Source organism: Erpetoichthys calabaricus, chromosome 12 (assembly GCF_900747795.2).
Source record: "Erpetoichthys calabaricus chromosome 12, fErpCal1.3, whole genome shotgun sequence".
Taxonomy (NCBI): domain Eukaryota; kingdom Metazoa; phylum Chordata; class Cladistia; order Polypteriformes; family Polypteridae; genus Erpetoichthys; species Erpetoichthys calabaricus.
Genome location: NC_041405.2, coordinates 162,711,848 through 162,735,406, shown reverse-complemented (window position 1 = coordinate 162,735,406; position 23,559 = coordinate 162,711,848). Strand labels below are relative to the sequence as shown.

The window sequence follows — 23,559 nt, the reverse complement described above, 5'->3', positions numbered from 1 at the left end:
TAAACCAGACAAGAAACCCTCTGGAAGGGCCTGCCTGATTCTCCTTTACCAGCAGGAAGCTCAGTGGTCCTTACATGCCTTCTTGGCTTAACTCAAACGTTCCTCCACCAAGGGCCTCATTTGTAAAACACTGCATGGCTTTGAATGTGAAAATATGTGCACACCAAAAAAAACAGGAAAATATGTAGGGCAAAAAATCACAAGTGGTCTCCCCTCGACTCTCTCGTATACTCGGTGTAGCTGGCGAGTTCAAGCACGGACGGGTGGAGCGCATGCCAAAAGAAATCGCTCAGTCCAAAAGATCATTTTAAAAATATTTAGTGAAAATTCAAAGTAAATAATCCATACAAGAATAAAGAAAAAAGTTACACACGTAGAATAAAAGGCAAAAAAAAAAAGGAAAAATGTCTCTTCTCTAAACGTAGCTTTTCTTGTAAAACTTTAGTTGTTTCTATACTGAAAGATTCTTGACTTCTTCTTCTGTACGCTTTAAACGTACGGCACAGAACTTTCTAGTAAGTGCTTTGTCTTACATGTCACTTGACACACAAAACACCACGAGAGGCCCGGTTTCAAACCATGTGCCCTCTACGCCTTACACATGGCAAGGCTGATCACTAACTGAGAATAATGTTTAGTCAGAGCAGTTAGAAATATCCAGAATATACCGATTCAATTCAGCTTATCGGGGTTATAGCAACCTCCCATGGATTATACACTGTCATTTAGTAAAACATTTATGATTCTTATGTAACTAGGAAATGGCTCTTACACTCGGATATGGGGAGGGATGCCCGGGGAGACAGGAGGAGGGCTCATGCCTCCTCCAGACCACGAGGGGGCAACTGCCCTGGTTGTATTGGATGGCCACGGGTACAGGGCTTAGAAGCTCAACCCTGTAGGGGCCCATGGCCAAGTGCCTGATGGACCCTGGACCCCAGCACTTCTGCCCAGGGCCGGATTTATATGAAAAGAGGCCCTAGGCTATTCCACTTATGAGGCCCTTTCACCTTCCATTTTTAAGTTTGTAAATTACATGAGAGATAATAAAATACGTAATACGCGTTGATCTTAACCAATACATTTTTATGTTTGTTTATTAGTCATATGCGTAGAATTTCTCCTTATTTTCGGTTCAGTGTTTTAGTGTTCACTGTTTTTAGAATAGTGTAATTTTAATTTTGCTAACAATTTGAATGTAGGCCCCTCTTGATCTTGAGGCCCTAGGCTGAAGCCTAGTTAGCCTATAGGAAAATCCGGCCCTGCTTCTGCCACACCAGGAAGTGTTGGGGGGGAAGAAGAGAGGGAACACCCGGAGTGCTTCCGGGGAGACAGCCGGCACTTCCGCCACACTGGGGCTTGTCGGGTGGAAGATTGCCGGTGCACACCTGGAGCACACCCGGGTATGAATAAAAGGGGCCGCCTCCCTTCATTCGAGGCTGGAGTCGGGTGGAAGCAGGACGAGGTCGGATAAAGAGAGAAGGAGGCGGTCCGAAGAAGGCAAAGTGTGGTTGGCCTGGACTTTGGGGGAGATTGGGGTTCGTGTGGCACAAGACTTTGTAAATAGCAGTGTAAATAAATGTGTGGTGGTGCAAATTAACATGTCTGCCTGTCTGTGTCCGGGGCTCGTTCCACAATATATATGGAGGAAACCGCAAGACAATAATTCTATTTGTACATTATAGAACCACCAACAACAAATCAAATCAAATGAATAATATATTGAACAATTATTATAAAAGTTAAGTTGAATAAATTGGACATGGCAGCTGCATGAATAAAAAAATTCCACTTCCCATTAGTGGAAATAGCCCAAAAGCTGTTAGAAATCTACGTTTTGTACCTGATACTTGTATGCAAAATTTGGTTGACCAAAGTGAAAGCGTCCTCAAGTTATCGTGTTCACACACACACAGACATACAGCAGGGAAAATGAGTACTGAACGTGTCAACATCCTTCTCTCTGTTTCTAATGGGGCTATTGACATGAAATTTGGCTAACAGCCCAAGTAATGCACACATACAAAGAAATCCAAACAAATAAGTCCATAAATGAAGTTCTGTATAATAAAGTGGAATGACACAGGGAATAAGAATTGAACACACTTACTGAAATGTATTTCCTACTCAGTAGAAAAGCCTTTGTTGGTGATGACAGCTTCAAGACGCCTCCTGTATGGAGAAGCAAGTCGCTTGCATTGCTCAGGTGGGATTTCTCTTCCACACAAACTCTCTTCAGATCCTGAAGGTTCCGGGGGTCTCTTCTGTGAACTCTGATCTTCAGTTCTTTCCACAGATTTTCAATTGGATTCGGTTGAAATCGGGTGACTGACTGACTGGGCCATACTAGCAGCTTTAGTTTCTTTCTCTGCAACCAATTGAGAGTCTCCTTGGCTGTGTATTTGGGACCCTTGTCTTTTTCCCTGTGTCATTCCACTTTATTTCACATAATTTATGGACATCAGAATCTCAAGGTCAAATATTTGGACGATTACAATACTTTCCCTATTCTTCATATACAAGAAAGTAAAAAAAATCAGATTTATAAAAGCGGGCGCGTGCCCATATGTGTGCAAATCACCTTCTAAAGGTGCAGACGTGAACACGGCTCCAGCGCTGCCCAGAATCATCCATACATGGACTATGATAACACTGCACAACAATTTTTTTGAAAAGTCTTGCTTCCTGAAAAGTTTTGCTGATTGTGACAGGTATGCACAAATATAGTTTTGGTTTTACTGCATCACGTAGGAACTCTGAGAAATAGACATTTATATGTTTACTGACAATAATGTATTTAGTTACGTTTATGTTTCACATAAGCTATTAAATTCAACAGAATTCAAAGTGTTTTGCTCCTGATTTTATTTTGTATTCAATGTCTGGTGCATAACATTGCAGTGTCCAATAGTAGTCAGCAAGCATTGACAGATTCCAGTTGCCCTGGTATCGTCTCTCCATCGTAGCAATGTCCTAGTGAAACCTTTCACCGTGTTCGTCACTGACAGCACCGAGATTTGCAGGGAAGAAGTCCAAGTGTGAGTGGAGGAAATGAATCTTGAGTGCCATGTTGCACTTCATTGTCTTGTATGCTTTGAGAAGTTTGTCTGTCAGCTGAATGGAGTTTGGGGCTCTGTAATTGCCCAGAAAATTGTCAACAATGTCTTTTCCGGCCCAACGAACAGATCTTCAAACCACTTGTCACTCATAACATGTCTGATCTTGGGGCCAACAAAAATGCCCTCTTTGATCATATCACTGGTGCAGCAAATGGCATTGTCTTTCGAGTGCCTCTGAGCCAGGCTCTCAGACTGACAGCACATGTTGCACAGCAAATGTGAGGCACCCATTCCTTGTCTTGATCATCAATTTTGCAGCCGAAATACAGATGATAAGCTTTCTTCAAAAGAGCAGTCATCCGTCGTCTCTGAGGCACAAGTGTATATTTGCCACAGATATAGCAGAATGTGTCTCGGCTGTTACGATATTGACGAGAAATATCGCCGACACCAAAACGTCTATAGCATCAAGCTTACTTACTGTTCTATTGCTACGCATACTATACTTTACTATACTGCTATTAGACATACACACTCCCTATCTAGATTAACCACATGAGCAGGATCACTGTATGCAAGCCACCTTTATAGCATGCTGAGACAGTGTCAAGCTCGTTCAGACCTGCCCAGGATGTCAACTTCCACAGAACAGCTTCCAACCTGGCCTGATCCCATGGCTGGACATGCCCAGGCTGCACAAACTGTTGTTGATAAGTCTCTTACGGGAGCGAAAATGTTTGGATACAAATATAAGAAAAAATCATGACAAAACTGAAGCGGTACGTGATGGGTAAATTTTGATGTGATATTCGTGATCGGCACCCAAAAATCTATAAGAAACACCCAACAGTGTTCAAGAAGCACAAACTTTGTTGTGCAGTGTAATCAGACTCATGCATATGCATTCACAATACTGCAGAACGTCATTGGCTGGTAGAGCAGCCCCTCCCACCTGATGTGAAGAGTATCTGACTGTGCAAGAGTGTGGGCAGCAACACAGCGTCTCTCCTCTGCGCTCTGGGGGTCCAGGAAAGGTGTAAGGCATCAGTGTCTGAGTGGGTAGGCACATGTAATGACATGAGTGTGGTTACGATAAATAGTACAAGTCGCCAGAAACACTGAGGGTCCAGCCAGCAACCTCACCAACAAGCCAGCACTGTCATGTCTGCCTTAAAATAAATGATTCATGGGTTGATGCAGCCATCTGCGTCTGCGTTTGTTAGTCTCATTGTGACATTAATGGAAGGTCACTGCTCACGGCTAACAAAAGCAGCTTCATTCTCACTAGACGCCCATATTGCAATATGAGTGCCGTCGATTAATCTGATTACGTTAGGAGAACTGGACACAGCAGCACATTGACTTATGTTGCCAAAATCATGTTCTGTTTTATGTATGTGTGCAGGGCCATCTTAGCAGCATTATAGGCCCCCCCTGGGCAGAGCAGTGCACTGGGGTCCCTACCTACACAACCACACATCAAGTCACAACATACAGGGCTTAGCATGGGGCCTCTATGCTCAAATGCCCAGCATGCCCATGCATTAAGATGGCCCTGTATGTGTGCCCACACTGTATGAAAACTGAATGTTGTTCCTTGGCGGTCAGTTAATGGCGGAGTGAAGCATGGCTGAGATATTCCTGACCTGCCGGCCAGTGACCTGAGAAGTGACATCAGGTAGCCAGCTTATAGAAAGTGACAAAAAGACCTTCTAAAATACGATCAGTACATCACTTTTGGGGTGTCATATGTTTGTCATGTCGATGCAGCACAGCACATTCTGATCTGAATATTATATTTTACTTTTATATTATACGTATATATTATACGTGCGAGTCGTTGTTCAGCTGGTTTGGCTGCATTTCCCTGCATGATCAAAGCTGCATTTTGCATACAGTTGAGTGAGAGTTGCCATCATTATGCCCACGCTCTCCCATCACGTTTTCTTTTATGCTGTAAATCCTGATGTTTGTGTAGGAAGTTTTCTATGCACTTTTCAAGCCTCTTTTTGTGTGTCCTTGCGCTTTATCTGATCTGAGACCCCAGATCACAAAGCCCGTGGACTTCTTCTTGCTGCCCTCTAGAGGCCTGGAGGATGCAGTCTTGGCACCATTGTGATTCATGTGCTAATAAACTTAGGGCACAGCTTTTGAACCTGGAACCACCACCACCATTACCCCCGCCCCCACTCCGGCCTTCACCCTCTTCTGTCCTCATACACCTTGTTTTAAGAAGGTGCCCCCTGGTGTCAGAATTCTTCTCAACCCATATATTTTAACAAGATGGCAGTTTCCCTGTTTTCTGGGGGTTTTCCTGGGGTCTCTGGTCTTCTACTACAATCCAAAGTTGTGTCATCACGTCGAGTGATGAGGACAGTGTAATAATATTGTGATAAAAATGTGAACTTGTGGACCAACTGACGTATTTACTGCAAGTTAAAAGTGGCAGAGTGAAATTCTGGCCAGCTGGCATGAAGGAATACCAGTGGGCTGAGGAATGGAAAGTTTAGATTGGTAGGATTTATGGCACCCTTTTGCCTTCCAGGACTGGGCTAGAATGGGGGTGGACTGCAGTAGCATTGGCATTAAGTGTGTGTGTTGAGGGGGTGGTGGTGGTGTGGCTTATCCTAGTGGTCTGGGAGGAACATCAAGGAAGATGAAGACAGAGATAGCAGAAACAGTCTTCTCTCCCTCTTTCATTTCCCACCTGCCGCTTTCTCCACTCAAAGCCACGTGGCACCAAAGACCAAGCTGGGAGAAGCATCTGCTAGTGTGGTGATGGTGTTTCTGTCACAGTCACTTGTTCTTTTTCTATTATTTTGGCTATAAAAGTGTCTGTTTTTCTCCTTCATGCCTGTTCCCGTCCTCTGCTTAGTTGTGTGGGGTTACAGAATGTAAGAGAAAGGGGGGATCACTGAACTACGGCACCTGACAGAGTAGGGGATTGGGGGCATTCTGTTAAGGTCTACGTAATAAAGAGTACCATGGGGCCATGATTAAACACTCGACATGTGTGAGCAAATGACCAGAAACTGTGAGAGAGCGGCCCCTCCTGGCTAGACATGACACAGTCGGATCGAGGGGTAGATCGACGGAACCTTTTTGTAAGAGCCTAGAAATGTGTCAGATGAAATTGTCATGGCAGTGGTTTCTTTACCTAAAGGTTGTAAGACATAGCTGAGAGAAGAACCCACTCAAGTTATTGATTGGCATTCTCTGCTAAAAATACTGAACACCCCGCTTCTCTCCAGCAGGGGGTGATCGTCTCTGGCGCGGAGGAGTACTTCATTGAGCCTCTGAACTCGGCAGAGAACTTCACCAACGTCCAGGAGCGAGACCAGCGTCCCCATGTGGTGTACAAGAGATCGTCCCTCAGACACCAGTACATGGAGCCATCATGCGGAGTCTTGGGTATGTAAAATAGAGGGGACTCGTGTGCTTTTCGTTTTTTGACCTCTAGACGGGGCAGGTGATACAAGGTGGCGGCTGTGATGCACTGACCCACACTGACAGACATTACAGGCCTGCTTCCTGAAGCCAGATGAGTGGCGCATAACACCCACCACCTACCCAGTCTCAACAGGGGCAGCTGCCCACCATACTGCCACTCCTCCTTAATGTGAGTCCATGTAGAAAATTCCCCTACATGTTGTCATCCATCACATTTTACATTTTAGTTTCAGCACGACTGAATGAAAATGAAATAAACACATTATGAAATGTGACAATATACAAATGATGAAATAGGTGTTTAAAACTGTGTCATGTTTCAACCAGAGTTCACTTCCGTTTTTTTCATTCATATTTTACCTTTTAAATGTTATGGTTTATGTTTATTGTGTTAATTTTAGTTATTCATTTGTATAATTATGTATATATATTTTTTATTATTCTTGAGTTTCTGTGTATGATTGTATCTTCTGCCCTGTCCGTTGTGTGTGGCTCCCAAGAGGCAGAGTCACCTGTCAATCACTGCTGAGGGCCTGCCCCCTGCCCTGTAAAGGCTCATGGGAATTGCAGGCCCTCTGCAGTGCATTGCATGTCCTTGGTGTTTGTCAGCTCTCCTCTTTATGGTTGGAGTTTTGGGCTGTTCAACATTTCTTTGGTTTTGTTTAAGGTAACTGTGGACTGCCTTTTGGAGAACTCCTTGTACCTCTTTTTAGCTGTTTGATATTATTTATAAATAAATCTTTTTTTTATGCGATTCTTTATTTGCCAGGGGTATGTAAGCCAGGGGTTTACAATTCAATCCAATACAATTTATTTTTGTGTAGCCCAAAATCACACAAGGAGGGCCACAATGGCCTTTAACAGGCCCTGCCTCTTGACAGCCCCCCCAGCCTTGAACTCTCTAAGAAAACAAGAAAAAAAACCCTAGTAGGGAAAAAAAATGGAAGAAAGGCAATTTAAAAAGAGGCAGCGGGTCTCAAAAAAATGGGGGTAAATACAACAAAATATCCACAGAACAGAACACAAGTGATCCTCAATACAATGTGATATGGATGTGATCACAAACGTGCTCTCTAAGTACATGAAGCTCTGTAGAGCACACAAGACACAAGGAGTTAGCAGCAAATTCACAAGACAACTCACCAACTCCCAAGTGCATTCAAAATGAACCACCAGGTACTGTGGGGGTCACTCCAGATTTATATGGCAGAAGGAAGGTCGTGGTGGTGACAGAAAGGTGGCCACTTTGGGGACCACGCACAAAACATATGGAACATGACACAGGGTTAGACAGAGATGCATAAAACATGAAGAATTCAAGCTTTATAACACACTGGTGAGGCCTCATCTGGAGTCCTGGGTGCAGTTTGGGTCTCCACAAAGATATAACAGCACTAGAGAAGGTCCAGAGAAGAGCGACTGGGCCGATTACGGGGGGCTACAGGGGGTGAGTTATGAGGATTAGAAGAGCTGAGCCTTTACAGTGATGAAGAGGAGACCTGACTGAAGTGTTTAAAATGATGAAGGGAATTAGTCCAGTGGATCTAGACGGTGACTTTAAAATGAGTTCATCAAGAACACGGGGACACAGTTGGAAACTTGTGAAGGGGAATGTCACACAAACATCAGGAAGTTTTTCCTTACACAAAGAATGACAGACACTTAGAATAAGCGACCAAGTAGTGTGGTGGACAGGAGGACTTTAGGGACTTTGAGAACTCAACTTGAAGAATTAAGTGGACAAGACTGGTGAGCTTTGTTGTCTGAATGGCTTGTTCTCGTCCAGACTGTTCTCATGTTCTAATACTTCACATAACAAAAAAAGAAGAAATGGGCAACAAAGGCACAAAACAAGCTGAGGTATGACAAGTCCAGTGCCTTCCACATTTGTTTGTGAGAGTCACAGAAATGGCGTATTTAACAAAACAGCATGTGTGCGTGACACTGTGAGCATACGAGTGGACACCTGACATGCGGATTACATGACATGAGTAAATTCTTTATGGCTATTTGAGGTCATCCATATTCATATTCATTTGGTATTGTCCCCATTGGCGCTACTGTATCTGTCATTTAGTTACGTTTGTTCTCCATAAAAACATGAAATTAACAATTTTACAAACAACATGAAGTAAGTAACTGATAAATAGAAGGGATCACTTTATCCCTTTGAGGCTTTTCTTTATTTTAACCAATCAGTTAAGAGAATGAAAATGAGTCTCAAGTGTGGTGAAGGCCCAATGGAGGCAAACGGACAACACTGTCTGCCATCAGACGAGGAGGCGGCCAGTGAGAGTCCACTCTGATGTCCACTCGCCCCACGACAGTCGTCACCTCCAGGTTTATTGTCTGAATATTTCTACAGGGTGAGCGCTGACCAGTAAAGTGACTCTCAGGGTCTCACAGGAAGTCAAAAATTGACCAAAGCCTTGACCACACTTCCAGTCAGCATAATAATAATAATAATAATAATTCTTTACATGTATTTAGCGCTTTTCTCACTAAGTGCTTCAGTGAGGGGGGAGCCACCTCAACCACCACTAATGTGCGGCATCCACCTGGACGATGTGACGGCAGCCATTTTTACGCTTACCACACATGAGCTGTTAGGAGGTGAAGGGGTGACAGAGGGAGAGAGAGAGAGAGCCAATTACAGATGGGGGATGATTAGGGGGCCAAATGACCAGGCCATGGTGGGTAATACAGCCAGGACCCCGGGAAACACCCTGCTCTTTATAATGGATGCTCAGGGATCTTTTATGACCACAGGGAGTCAGGACCTTGGTTTTATGTCTCATCTGAAGGATGGCACCATGTTTACAGTACAGAGTCCATGTCACTGCACTGGCATCCACACGGTGGGCACCCCCTGCCAGCCTCACCAACACCTCTTCCAGCAACCACCCAAGTTTTCCTAGATGGTCTCTCCAAATGTGCTTAGCTTCAGGGGGAAGGCCTCTTCTGAACTTGCATATAAATAATCAACTTCATCCAATATGGTGCCTTGCCTGAGCCAACGCCCTCCTTACAAGGTCAATTCAAGGGTGTCATTATTTCTAAAATATGAGAAATGACAAATCGAGGCACCGCCATTCAAGGGCTCAGTTTCAGTTACTACCTTAACCACTAGGGGGCGCACTACATGGCACAGCAGATGTTACAGACTGTGAACATGAGGGGCTTACCAACTAGCAGGCTCATGAAATAAAGTGCCAGGTCTGCCACAACACTTCACCAGCTCAGCGGAGTTGTTTCTGTATTTTTAACAGAGGAAGATGCCAGGAAGCCAGAGGTGGGAGAGACCCTTCAGGCCATACCTGCATAGAACAGTAATTATTTTATATAGTGCCTTTCCAGGGTGAAAGCCAGCTGTAGCTCCAGTCCACCCTTTCATCTCCCCATTTCTGCAGTATGAGCCCTGGCAGGTGACGTGGCTGTCCACTGATATGGAGTCCACAACTGAACTGATGCCTTAGTGAAAATATGGCGGCTTTAAGGGCCAGAGCCGGAAGTGACGTTCTTCTGGGCACCTGGACACGGAATTGACGTCATCGAGGGTGAATCAGGCAGGTTTTCCTGTGTTTGGACTGCAGAGGCAACAGAAGAAGGTTTAGTGCACCTCGCCACCCCCTGGCCTGGTGTGGAATTACCTTCCCTTGGTCCATACAGCTCCCTCTGACTCACACGTGTGTGACAACAGGTACACACCAGCTGTGAGCTTGGCTACGCCACACGGAGAGCCAATGAGGGGGCTGAAATGGCCTTCTTGTGGGTTAGAGTCCAGCCATGCCGAGGCTCAGTCTATGGACCCCTGTGTGTAGCACAAGGACTGCATGCCATACAAACAGATGGTGTCTTGGTTGGTCTTTACGGGTTCGAGTTTAGTCGCAACGTCTCTGTCCCACAGTTCAGCGGGAAACCCCCAACCCCCACCCCCACCTAGGTGCTCAGTTTCTTTCTCTTCTGTTTCAGATGACAAAGCTGGGAAGGGACGTCCCTGGTGGATGAGGAACTTTAAGCCTTCCGCCATCAGCCCTTCAGGGAACCAGATGCCACGTGCACAGCTGCCCTTCAAGCGCTCCGTCAGCACAGAGCGGAATGTGGAGACTTTGGTGGTTGCAGACAAGATGATGGTGGGCTACCATGGCCGTAGGGACATTGAGCAGTACGTCCTCGCTGTCATGAATATTGTAAGTTGTATATTGTATTGGGGGCTGGAGGGGTGGGCACTGCTGCTCAGGAGATGACCGTCTTCTCTTCCTTGTTTGATTTTACTCTCTGAGTGGTCAGAGTGGCCAAGTAGAATAAAATATCTGTAGATCTACATAAGCACACAGTGTGGTGGCAAAGTATATGCCCCCTCAGACAAAATGCTGCATTACAGAAAAGGAACTCAAGTGAACGCACTACGGGTTTTAAATTTTCAAGGAAGTATGTGAAAAAGTCATTGCCCCCACAGTTCCAATACTTGATTGCAGAACCAACTGCAAATCAGCACTTTGCATCACTGATGTCAGGCTGTCACACTGCAGTCTTAGCCCCTCGTCTTCACTGAGCTGCTTGAACAGGTGTGTCAAGTGCTCATGTCAGGTCCTACCACAGGTCCTCGGCCGCGCCACTTCTGACACTTGCTTTGTGTTTTGGCCGCTTGTCCCGCTGCCTAACCAGCAGATGAGGGGTCACTCTCCTTAACTCTTTCAGGGCTAATTATTATTTTTTGCCTTTTGTCCCAGGGCTGAATATTTTTCCAAAAAGCACACCAAGCAGTGGTTTCACACATAAATCAACACCATATACTTATTTATGACAGATGTCACTCTGTTTTATCTTCCATGAGCCCCCACGGTGTGTAAATTCACATGCTTTATTACATTCCTGTCTGTCTCATCACTCATAAGTTGAAAGGCACTTTCTGGAAAAAAAAATCAGCTTGGAGTAGTCGAGTGGCTGGTAATCCGCAGTGTCCGCTGGCAGGCTGTGCACACCGCGTCGTTTGGTGACGTCCAGTAGCCAGCTTGTGCCCCACAGATCAGTGTCTGTGTAGTCCTCCCACGTTGGCACAGGCGCATCAGCAGCACCATCAGCTGGGGACCGATCCTTTCGTTTTCGATTTCCACATCCCTTGCATCAGAATTGGAGTTTGAGAAGTCAGTCCAATCTCACAATAATGCGCAATAAATAAAGAAATCATTCACATAGAGTATTTTGCTTTGCACGTTCACATCTGTCTGTCGGCCGATGGCGATGCCATTCTAGACGTTGTTTACGCTACTCACACACACGCAGGGATGCGACATCAGGTCATTGAGTCTAACAGACCCCTAGCCAAGAGGGTCTACCTACAGTATAACCTAACCTAACGGTGACTTTTATTGACATTTACAGCTTTTATTGCCCTCTGCCCCTGAATGTCGGCTTTAGTCGACTTCAGCCCTTTGTGTCTGTCCTGAAAGGAAAGTCCACAATTCATGGCTCCTTCATCTCCCGAGCCATCACCACACCATCAGACGGGCCACTCCATGTTTTACTGTAGGCCTGACACACAGACAGTTTCACTTTTAACTTATCTGTCGTTATTGCCAAAGGGCTTGGGGATCATTCAGGTGTTCCTATTGCAAAAGTGAGATAAGCCTGATCTTCCTCTTGGATAGCACAGCTTTCCGCCTTGCTCCTGTCCCACGAATCTTCCACCTTCTTCTGGGATCCTCTGTGACTTCTCGAAGGAGTCGTCACTCTGCTCTTGTCATTTTGGCAGGCCAGGCTTCTGCACTGTAATGGCGCTCTCTCTCTGTCCCTTGCTGTGGTGCGCTGGAGTCCCAGAGCCTTTACGCTGCTGTCAAACCCTGGGTAAGGACACCGTTGGGGTGCCAGTAGATGAGACCGGGCGACCAGGGGATGGAGTAAGAGAGACTCAAAAACAGGATTCTGTTTAATTCCAGCAGTGTCCAATGCAAAGACACTTCCAAAATGAGAAGGAGTGTATGGAGGTGTCACTTAGAACATTTACAGTGGCTTCCGAAAGAAAAACAAAAAAAAAAAACTCGTCCTCCTCCTTTGTGCAGCTACAAGACGGTTCACGAAGGGCAAACTGAAAAATGAATCCAAAAATGAAAAACTAAGCACCAACTACAGGCACAACGGTCGGTACGTGAATCTCTGCTACTAAACTAAGCAAATCAGGAGCACAGATCTACTCTTAAGCCCTGGTCAAATGTTAGGACCATGCTTTAACACCGCGAGTCCATCCAGTCCTCAATTACGTTCAGGATGTGCGCCGTACGTCCACCCTATTTAAATGTTCCCGCACTCGCGTGCATACCCGTCTGTCTTGGTGGCGCGATGGCTTCTCGTTCAGCCCGTGTGCTTCCCCTCGCTGTCGTGTCCATTCCCTTTGCTGGCCACTCTGAGACTGAGCTCTCTATCCTTCTGACCTCTTCCTCTGATTTTAAATAAAGCCTTTTCACCTTCTCTCCTGCAGCGGTTACAGAAGTGCGCCACCGCACTCGGCCACCAGAACCCGACCTCAGACGCGTGCCTCGGTATCGGCAAGTTGGAGCCCCACAGCTTCCTCTCGGAGTTCCTGCAGGCCTCCAGACGACCCTTCGACCTCCCTGGCACTCAAACCGGCATGCTAAACTATAATGGGGTGCTAGAACGGGTCAATGACAACTGTTTCTAACATTTTTTCCCATGTCCGTGATGAGCTGAGCGGCTGTGTCTACACTTTATTTATTTCAACAGCCACTGAACTTGGCTTATCCCAGCTACGTCCACATCACTACATTTTCATTTCAAATAAAGAGATCTCCGTTCACATTAGCTGTTTCACGTTGTTTATGAAAGTATCTCTGTGGACAGTAAAATGACCAGAAACACATATGACGTGGCCATTCACCGACACTGGGCACATGTGCATCGGTGGAAACAGGAAGAGAAAGTGTCCTCTGTGCCAGACAGTCGACTGCAGCCTACATTTATACACAGAGAACAGCAATGGAGAATACGGAAAACAAACGAAAAAATCAGAGGGTCTGGTTTGGACTGACGATGACGTGGAGTTGTTATTGAGAGTAACGCACGAGTATAAAGTGAGCAAAGCAGTCGAGAGTACGGACCGGGAGTCATGGAGAGCTGCTTTACATGCAGCGCTCTCTGTCACCTGCCAATCAGGGAAGGCCTACGTAATAAGCACGAGCCAATCAGAGTATGGTTAGAGTCTGCATTTTTCAAAACTCTCATCCATTCACACTGCAACGCCAAGTTGGCTTTTTCAGAAATATACGGCTCTACATTTTAAGGGGTTAAAAACAGCGGGACAGTGTGGACGAAAGATGAAAACTGAGACTAATGTGCGTTTTTTAAGCGAAAATGTAGTTGTAGCCGTGTTTGTCGAGAGTTTAAAGATAGTTAAAGCACTCTAGCACTAGTAAGACTCGCCGTACATAAAAAAGAGACAGAGAGAGGTTGGGAGCCCACACCGACACAGAGCATTGCTGCGCCCACCACACACTGAACCACCCGAGGGTCCCAAATTAGGAGCGGAGTGCAGCTGTGTAACGGGTGACACCTCAACACCACACTAGTAAGACTGGAGTAGCTGGAGGGCCAGCCCTGCCACCGGACCCTGAGTGTTCCCTGCACATTGGAGGACCTGCTTGGAGGGCTGGGTGCGGGTTAACGTCATACCCAGGATGGAGAAAGTGCTGGTTAAAGGCTCTGCTCCAAGGGTCTTCATTTTAAAGACTTTAGTGAAACAAGAAAACTGTTCACACAAACCATAAGAGAACAAAGTGGATAATACACACAAAAAAGGGAAATGTGTGAAATTCTGCGTGAGGATTAGATACCTACAGTAAGTTCCAATTCTCTTAAGGTTTCTATACGTTATCTCATTCACCACATAACATACGTCATGTAAACGTAACCTAACAGTTAAAAAACTCGGTGCCCGTAATGCCCATCTGTCTCACAGTTCGTGTTTCTTTCTAGCTGTCTGACTCCAATCTATGGGCTGTCACACGGAGCTAACATTCTGAACATTCCATTGTCAATAACGGGTTAATCTGAATCATCCATGATCTCTGTGAAGCTGCGTTATATTCAAGTTCAAACACTAAGCAAACTAAGGTCAATTTACCATTAACATCATTAACTTAAAGGATTTGTCTGTTACAGTAGTTGTGTGGATGTAGCCTTAGAAATGGTTTTGTCGCACTTTCTTAAGTTTCAACAACATTCTTCCTCATCTCTTTTAGAATTTCCTAAAAGTTCTTCTAAGATCCTTGTGGTGAGCACTTCACTGTCATGGTGACCGTTATTATATGGCGAGGTTTGGATCAGCAGAGTCAAATTACCAATGTACTTGTTAAACATGTGTGCAGCTAAGGGGGCAATTACTTTTGCATATAAGCAAACGTGGCTTTGGATCATTTTATAATCATTGGAATACACCGTCTATCAACTCATAAATGGTGTGATAAGTAAACAGGTTCTTATGACCTAACATTAATCTTTGTTTGAAAATGTAAAGCCAGCCATTTTGACTCTTCTTCCTAGCGTTACTCCCATGCGATTGCAGGGTCTGCTTATCTGCAACGTCTCCTCCATTTGGTGCGATCCACGGTGTCCTCCGGGACAACACCAGTGATTTTCATGTCCTCCTTGATCTGGTCCATCTAACGTTTCTTTGGTCTCCCTCGTGGGCATCTGGTGCTGTTCTGGTCACTGAGTTCTCATCACCACGGGTGACATGCCCATACCATTGTGGCCTTGCCTCACACATGTTTTCCATGATTGGTGCAAGTCCCATCTGTTTCCGGACGTCAGTGTTCATAGCATGGTCTCTTCTCGCCAAACCAAGGCACCACTGCACCATCCGTCTTTCCATCACACTAAGCTTGGCAGTAGCTGTCCAGCACTCTGAGCCATAGATGGCAACTGGGCACACCACTATATCTTGGACTTAAGGTGGTCTGGCATGCGGCGGTCACAGAGGATTCTGGTGACCTGTCGCCATTTAAAACCGTTTTGAAAGCCAGCCATTTTGACAAAGTTACAAAAACTGAGGATAGCAGGAAGGGGGCAAATGCTTTTTCACAGCACTATATACATATACTGCGGGTGTATATTTAAATACTGTATATGTGTGTATTATACAGTACCTGTGCAATGATACAAAGAGTACACAACACGAGTGTCACTCTAATTGGGTCTCATCAGTTTGTGTCACAGCGGCTGGTTTGCATACTGGACAGGTGCAGATTGGAGTCCATAGGTCTGAATCACAATCTGATTATTTGGGTGGTCACCTAGCAGGTAACGCTAGTGGGTGGTTGTGGACAGGCACGTGTCGCGTACTCTTTGTATTATTTGACAGTTACTCGATAACATGCCTATGTTCTGTTTCTCACAACTGAGAGGTCGTGGCAGATGTTTGCCGAGAGGGAGGCCATCTAACCACAAGTGTTATTTGGTAGGTGACCCCCCAAATAATCAGACTGTGATATATACAGTATACTGTATATATATATAGAGAGAGAGATGCAGAAAGTGTCTTGGAGTTCTTCATGGGCTCTTTGACTGCTGTATGTCCATCTTTGGAGGAGTCAGACGATTTTTCCTGGTCCCAGGCTGGAGGACACGTCTTTGGTCCATTTGTTTGGCTCGCTTATCTTCAATAAGGCTCCTGATGGTTTGTAGTTTCAAAATTAGCTAAAACCTGCCCAGTATTGTTATCTGTCCATCTGTTGAGGATACCCAACTTGTAGAACACATTCGACCCTCTGCAGCCAATCACAGCTGTTGAAGCTCCTTCTTCTTCTTCACTGCTCACATTGCTATGGCTTCTTCTTGTTGTGGCCTCAGTCAGCACGTCATCTTTATGAGTTGGACTGCAGCGTCCAGTCTTTCATGTGTGTACAGTGTAGGCTCACAGATCACAGGGTCTCACTGGTCAGTCCCCACTGCCACCCCACCATGTGTAGCCCCCAAGTGACTCGCCTGATTTGCAGGTCTGTGTTGGAGTAGCAGGACATCAGGCTGGCTGGTCGTTGCACTAAATGTTTTAAGACTGGTCTTTTTTTCTTTCCTGGAGGTCAGGTTGCTAAACTTTTTCAGGATTCTAGCCTGGGGAACGCAGTGAACATCGTGGTGTCCAGACTTGTCCTGCTGACTGAAGATCAGGTAAGGTGACTTCTCTGCTGAAATTGCTTTGTCCTGTCTTTTTTATTTTCGATGAAGTCATTAATTAAACACCTCGTGTCACCACTTTGCATGAAAAACAACAAGTGGGAGGAGCCTGAAAAGTCGATCTCGTCTTGAACGATCATGAAGAGTGGTTTGTATCAAACAAAGGGAAACAGTTTAATCAGCCTGAACATTTAGAGAGGGGCGAGGAGAACGTGTCACTTTACCTTCTCCAATGGCAGATTTTGCTCCAAAAATCCCACTATGATCACAGCCCATTCAGAATTCTGCACCCATGTCCTCCTCCTCACCTAGTAGGCCTCACCCAGATCCTCTTTGCCAGTTATATCTCCCTGGTGTACCTGGCACTTTTCCCTAGATGTTCTGGCACTGCCTCCCTGTATTTTCCTTTTGGACACACTTATATCACCTGCTTTATCTTCTTTCCTTCCTTTGCATATTTCTGTTTTTCCTTGCATTTTCCTAATTTTAGACCTTTCTATGCTTTCACTTAAACCTTCCTAACACAAACTATACTCTCTGGGTACTCTGGCAGACACAGTCCTTTTTGCCTCTTGCTGGATGGCACCTGAGTCTATTACTGTGGGCAGCTGGCAGTCTTCCTTCTAGATGTCATTTCCCGTGTCGGGACAATTAAGAGAAGATTGTGCAAGCAGAAGATGAAATGTTTACTGACAGCCAAGCTTAGGTTCTTTCACCAAAGGTCCAGCCTGTCTTTGCCACAAGTAAGTGTCATCCATAAAAATCAAAGTCAGAGAACTGAAGCAAAGACTTTATGAAACAGCATGTGAAGCTGTGCAGAGACGAGCAAGCGGGAGCGTCACGGGACTGAATGACACCTCCTACTGAGAGCGACTCAAAGAAGGAGACAGTGTGGGGACCTCATCTGGATTTTCTAAATCCTCAAAGACCTTGATAAAGCAGATCCAGCAGAACTACTGCTGTTTAATGAAAGGAAAGTACATTTAGGACCAAAGCCAGGAAGAACGTCTTTATGGAAAGAGCTGTGGGAATCGAGAAGAACGACTGAGACATGGAGATGAAGCAGAAACCTCAACAATCTTTAAGAAGGTCCGGGATGAGAGAGAGAGAGAGAGAAAAAGAGATAGCGTAGTTGGCAGGATTAGATAGATAGATAGATAGATAGATAGATAGATAGATAGATAGATAGATAGATAGATAGATAGATAGATAGATAGATAGATAGATAGATAGATAGATAGATAGAATTAACTTTAAATATTGTAAGAAAAATAAGTCGAAGACATCATAAAGAGTTGGGGCAGCCACCATATAATATATTCTCGACTGCAAAATTGTGTTTTTAGTAGCACGATGTGGTTAGGTCAGAGTCCAGAACAGAACTGCCTGTACTGACGCAAGATGGCAGTTTTAAAGGCCTGGAAGGGAAATGACATCATTGGTGCAGGAACTGGGAGTGGCGTCCTCGTGCCCGGAAGTGATGTCATCCTTGGGGCTGGCAACAGGCGGGATTTCCCGGGAAAGGTCTGCAAGGAACTGAGATAGTGAGTACACTCCGCTGCCCCCTGGCCTGGCGTAGAATTACTAGTGTTTAGGCCCTTCAGCTGTTTCCCATGCCCATGTGTGTGACAATATATAATAAATAAGTAAGTGTTAGGTACAGAACTTCTGTAAAAGGCTGCTCCTTGCTCGGTGTCCAGAGGTGAATGTGGGGACACTTGAGCTGTCAGCTAAACAAAGGCGCCTGATGGACTGGATGGTCTCCTCTTTTTTGTCAGATTTCTTTCTTAACCCAGAATATCAAGCCAGCTTCTGTAGCTGAGGATCGGACCGCCAAGGTCCCCGCCTTCGGCCACCACCCAACTCACACTGCACCCGACCTCCTTGGCCCCTCCCATAGGTGGTGAGCCCATGGGAAGGGGGACCCACGTTGCCTCTTCGGGCTGTGCCCGGCCGAGCCCCATGGGTGCAGGCCCACGGGGTCACTGCTTTTTGCAGATGATGTTGTCCTGTTTGCTTCATCAGGCCGTGATCTTCAGCTCTCTCTGGATCGGTTCACAGCTGAGTGTGAAGCGGCTGGGATGTGAATCAGCACCTCCAAATCCGAGACCATGGTCCTCAGCCGGAAAAGGGTGGAGTGCCCTCTCAGGGTTGGTAGCGAGATCCTGCCCCAAGTGGAGGAGTTCAAGTATCTCGGGGTCTTGTTCACGAGTGAGGGAAGAATGGAGCGTGAGATCGACAGGCGGATCGGTGCGGCATCCGCAGTAATGCGGGCCCTGCATCGGTCTGTCGTGGTGAAAAAGGAGCTGAGCCACAAGGCGAAGCTCTCAATTTACCAGTCGATCTATGTTCCTACCCTCACCTATGGTCATGAGCTATGGGTAGTGACCGAAAGAACGAGATCGCGAATACAAGCGGCTGAAATGAGTTTCCTCCGCAGGGCGTCTGGGCTTTCCCTTAAAGATAAGGTGAGAAGCTCAGTCATCCGGGAGGGGCTCAGAGTAGAGCCGCTGCTCCTCCGTATCGAGAGGAGTCAGATGAGGTGGCTCGGGCATCTGATCAGGATGCCTCCTGGACGCCTCCCTGGTGAGGTGTTCTGGGCACGTCTAACCGGGAGGAGGCCCCGGGGAAGACCCAGGACACTCTGGAGGGACTATGTCTCTCGACTGGCCTGGGAACGCCTTGGGATTCTCCCGGAAGAGCTAGAAGAAGTGGCCGGGGAGAGGGAAGTCTGGGCATCTCTGCTCAAGCTGCTGCCCCCGCGACCCGACCTCGGATAAGCGGGAGACAATGGATGGATGGATGGAGAATATCAAACAAGAGGGTAGAGTTTGTTATTCAGTGTCAGATAGCAGGAGTTGTACAGAGCCCACCGTTACACCCTTGACCCTCAATGACCCTGGACGGCACTCACAGCATTGCCATAGCAACCACATCAACAAAATCACACAAATGCTGGCATATCCATGAGAAACAAGTTTGCCATCACAGAATGACACAGAATATATTTAGGAGCCTTTAAACCACAGAATCTCCCAAAATTCCCAGTAGAAATGAGCTTAGCAGGGAACAAAACTCATCAGAAAAAGAAAGATTGAAGAGCGGTGACATCAAGACCTGTAAACAGACTATGACCCTAGAATCCAGTCTATCCTGAGTCATCTGCATTGTGGATTAATGAAGTCTTCAGCCATTCAACTGAAGTGTGGATGACTGCTGCTCAGTTGTGTAAGCCCCCCAATGCTGCAGCCCCCCAGACTCTGCTCTCTATCACCTGAGGCTCATTTTCTTGTTGCTGCTGTGGTTTGCTGGTCTTCCTTTAATTTCTTTCCTTCTTTAGTGATTGGGTTACCCCAAAATATTTACCCCTTTGGTTCAGGATGGGCTGAGTATTCTCTCTCTTATGGTTGCTTATTGTTATACAGAATCTCATATTATTTTGTTTTTAATTTAATACCAAATCAATCACAAAAACATTATAATGGTGATTTTACTTTATCATTCTCTTTAATATGATAAAGTGAACTTTATGGATGGGATGCATGTGACGAGCCTTTACTTCATTTGTTCACAGCCAACCTTGGAGATAAATCACCACGCTGGCAAATCGCTGGACAGCTTCTGCAAATGGCAAAAATCCATCCTCAACCGCAATGGCAACGGGAACACCATCCCAGAGAATGGAATCGCTCACCACGATACGGCTGTGCTCATCACCAGGTAAGCGTGTGGCCTCGATGTACAGGCCTGCTGATCAGAAACAAGGACGTGCTATCGAGGGATGAGTGAGACTCAACACGGCCGTTACTAGACTGGCCTGCTCTCGCACCTTAACACACACACAGATCCCTACACATCAGTGAGGCCCAACTGCCAGTCACCCTGTAGTATTCCACATAAGACCCCATCTAAATAAGAACGAATGGGTGATGCCTACAATGCCCGTCACTCTCAGTGCTCCACACAGGGACTCAGTGTCTCTGGCACTAACAATGTTCAGGGTGTGATGTGTAGAAGGACGCAGAATTAGCTCAGATACAGGAAGCAGTGGATGATGGGATTGGGTGACTTTAAGAGTGGTGTCCACCAGGGGGCAGTGCTGGGGCTGCTGTTATTTCTAATAAATATAAATTATTTAGATAAGAATATAAATAACAAGCTGGTTAAGTTTGCAGATGATACCAAGATAGGTGGATTAGCAAATAATTTGGAATCCGTTATATCATCACAGAAGGACTTGGACAGCAGACAGGCTTGGGCAGATTTGTGGACAATGAAATGTAATGTCAGTAAATGTAAAGAATTACACATAGGAAGTGAAAATGTGAGGTGGGAATACATAATGGGGGGTCTGAAAGTCAAAAGTTATGAGAAGGATTTAGCAGATTAAAAGAGCTGAGCCTTTCAGAGATTAAGAGGAGACCTGATTGGAGTGTCTAAAATGATGAAGGGAATTAGTGCAGTGGATCGAGACGCTGACTTTAAAATGAGTTCATCAAGAACACGGGGACACAGTTGGAAACTCATTAAGTGTAAATTTCACACAAACATTAGGAACATTAGAACAATCGAGACAAGAACAGGCCATTCATCCCAACAAAGCTCGCCAGTCCTCTCCACTTATTTCTTCCAATAAAACATCAAGTTGAGTTTTGAAAGTCTTTAAAGTCTTACTGTCCACCACATTACTTGGTCGCTTATTCCAAGTGTCTGTCATTCTTTGTGGAAAGAAAAACTTCCTAATGTTTGTGCGAAATTTACCTTTGTGGTATAGCAGGTCTGCGGCTTCCAATAAAAAAAGGCCGGGTTTTAAATCCGTATAGCCATGCCATTCTCCGTGGGCGCGATTGCATGACCGCAGGGAGTTAATGGGGTAGTTGGAGTGAGTCGCACCTGCATGTGATTGCCTCATTGGCTTCCTGCGGTGTGTGATTAGGGTGCTGCGCCCACGGAGGCGCGCGGGGGTGTATATATACGGGTCGACACCAGGATGGGGAGATAGAGATAGATGTATCGGAGACAAAGAGCGAAGGAGGTTAGAAGACGTGAAGAGCCGTCTTAACAGCTACGATCTGGCCGCCTGTAAGGAGGAGACAGCACGAGCTGGGGCCCCGCGAAGTAGTGTTAGGTTGTGGCGCTCTAGGGGCTAGCTCACCCCACTGAATGCTCTATTGGAGTGGAGTGAGCAGGGCAGGTGTCCTCCCGAGGGATCTGAGGAGCGACTGCGGGAGTGCAAAAGATGAAGGGAGGAGAGCCGACCTCGGACGGTCTGGCAGTGGATAGATAGATAGATACTTTATTAATCCCAAGGGGAAATTCACATACAGTGACGTCCGTAAGGAAGCCAAGACGGAGGCTGGCAGAAGACGCTCGCGGCTGTAGGGTCTCCACCGGCTGATGCAGCAATGGGTAAGCCAGGAAGAAAGACTGAGAGATTGCATTGTAACTTCCGCATTTTTACCTCTGATTTTAAAGGATTTATTTATTGATGGTTTTTATCCTCACTGGACACTTGTTTTATGATGGATTTATTTATTGACACCTGATGCACTGCACTTTGGACTCTATTGTTTTAATAAAAGCACTTATGCACTTTTTGTGAAATATCCCCTTGCTTCATGTGAGATTTGTTCTCATTTGTCAACTCATCTCGGTGACATTACCGACGATGTTGGGTTTAGGGCTCTTATAAGGACATTGGGAGCATGGAGAGAACCCGCATCGTCAAGTTTCCAACTGTGTCCCCGAGTTCTTGTTGAACTCATTTTAAAGTCACCATCTTGATCCACTGGACTAATTCCATTCATCATTTTAAACACTTCAGTCAGGTCTCCTCTTCATCTCCTGTGAAGGCTCAGCTCTTTGAATCTTTCCTCCTAACTCGTCCCCTGTAGCCCCCCTGTAATCATCTTGGTTGCTCTTCTCTGGACCTTCTCTAGTGCTGCTATGTCTTTATGGAGACTAAAACTGCACCCAGGACTCCAGATGAGGCCTCACCAGTGTTGTATAAAGCTTGAGCAGAACCTCCTGTGACTTGTACTCCACACATCAAGGCGCTATATAACCTGATGTTCTGTTAGCCTTCTTAATGGCTTCTGAACACTGACTGGCAGTCGATAGCTTACAGTCCACTACGACTCCTAAATCCTTCTCATAAGGTGGACTCTCGATTTTCCGACCTCCCATTGTGTATTCAAACCTCACATTTTTACTTCCTATGTGTAATTCTTTACATTTACTGACATTAAAGTTCATCATCCACAAATCTGCCCAAGCCTGTCTGCTGTCCAAGTCCTTCTGTGATGATAAAACGGATTCCAAATTATCTGCTAATCCACCTATCTTGGTATCATCTGCAAACTTAACCAGCTGGCTCTTTATATTCTTATCTGAATCATTTATATTTATTAAAAATATCCGCAGCCCCAGCACTGCCCCCTGCTGGACACCGTTCTTAACATCACCAATTCTGAGGAGGTTCCTCACACCATCATCCTTTCCTGTGTCTGAGCCAATTCTGCACCCACCGACACACCATACCCTGAACTGCCACTTGTTTTAGTTTGATGCCCACCCTCTCATGTGGCACCTTATCAAATGCTTTCTGAAGGTCAAGGAGGTTTTGCTGTACACAGAGAACCACAGACACATGGAATGAGTGATCAAGCAGTGTGGTAGTCAGTAGGACTTCATGGACCTTCAGCACTCAACTTGAACTCCTTCTGGAGGAATGAAGTGGACAGGACTGGCTGAAGGGCCTGTTCCCGTCCAGATTGTTCTAACACAGGGAAAAAGACAGAGACTTCAGGCCACATTTTGTACAAACGTTTTGACTTTTATTTCACACAAAGCTCCATGGAAT

The 23,559-nt window shown here is 45.8% G+C and overlaps 1 protein-coding gene across 1 annotated transcript in view; it reads left to right on the top strand.

The window, feature by feature from the left end:
• Positions 1-23,559, top strand: part of adamts10 (ADAM metallopeptidase with thrombospondin type 1 motif, 10) — a 135,251-nt gene that overhangs the window by 12,546 nt on the left and 99,146 nt on the right. The window contains 4 exon segments of the mRNA XM_028816662.2: positions 6,311-6,470; positions 10,482-10,699; positions 16,608-16,691; positions 20,272-20,417. Coding sequence (XP_028672495.2) covers positions 6,311-6,470; positions 10,482-10,699; positions 16,608-16,691; positions 20,272-20,417 — 608 coding nt within the window.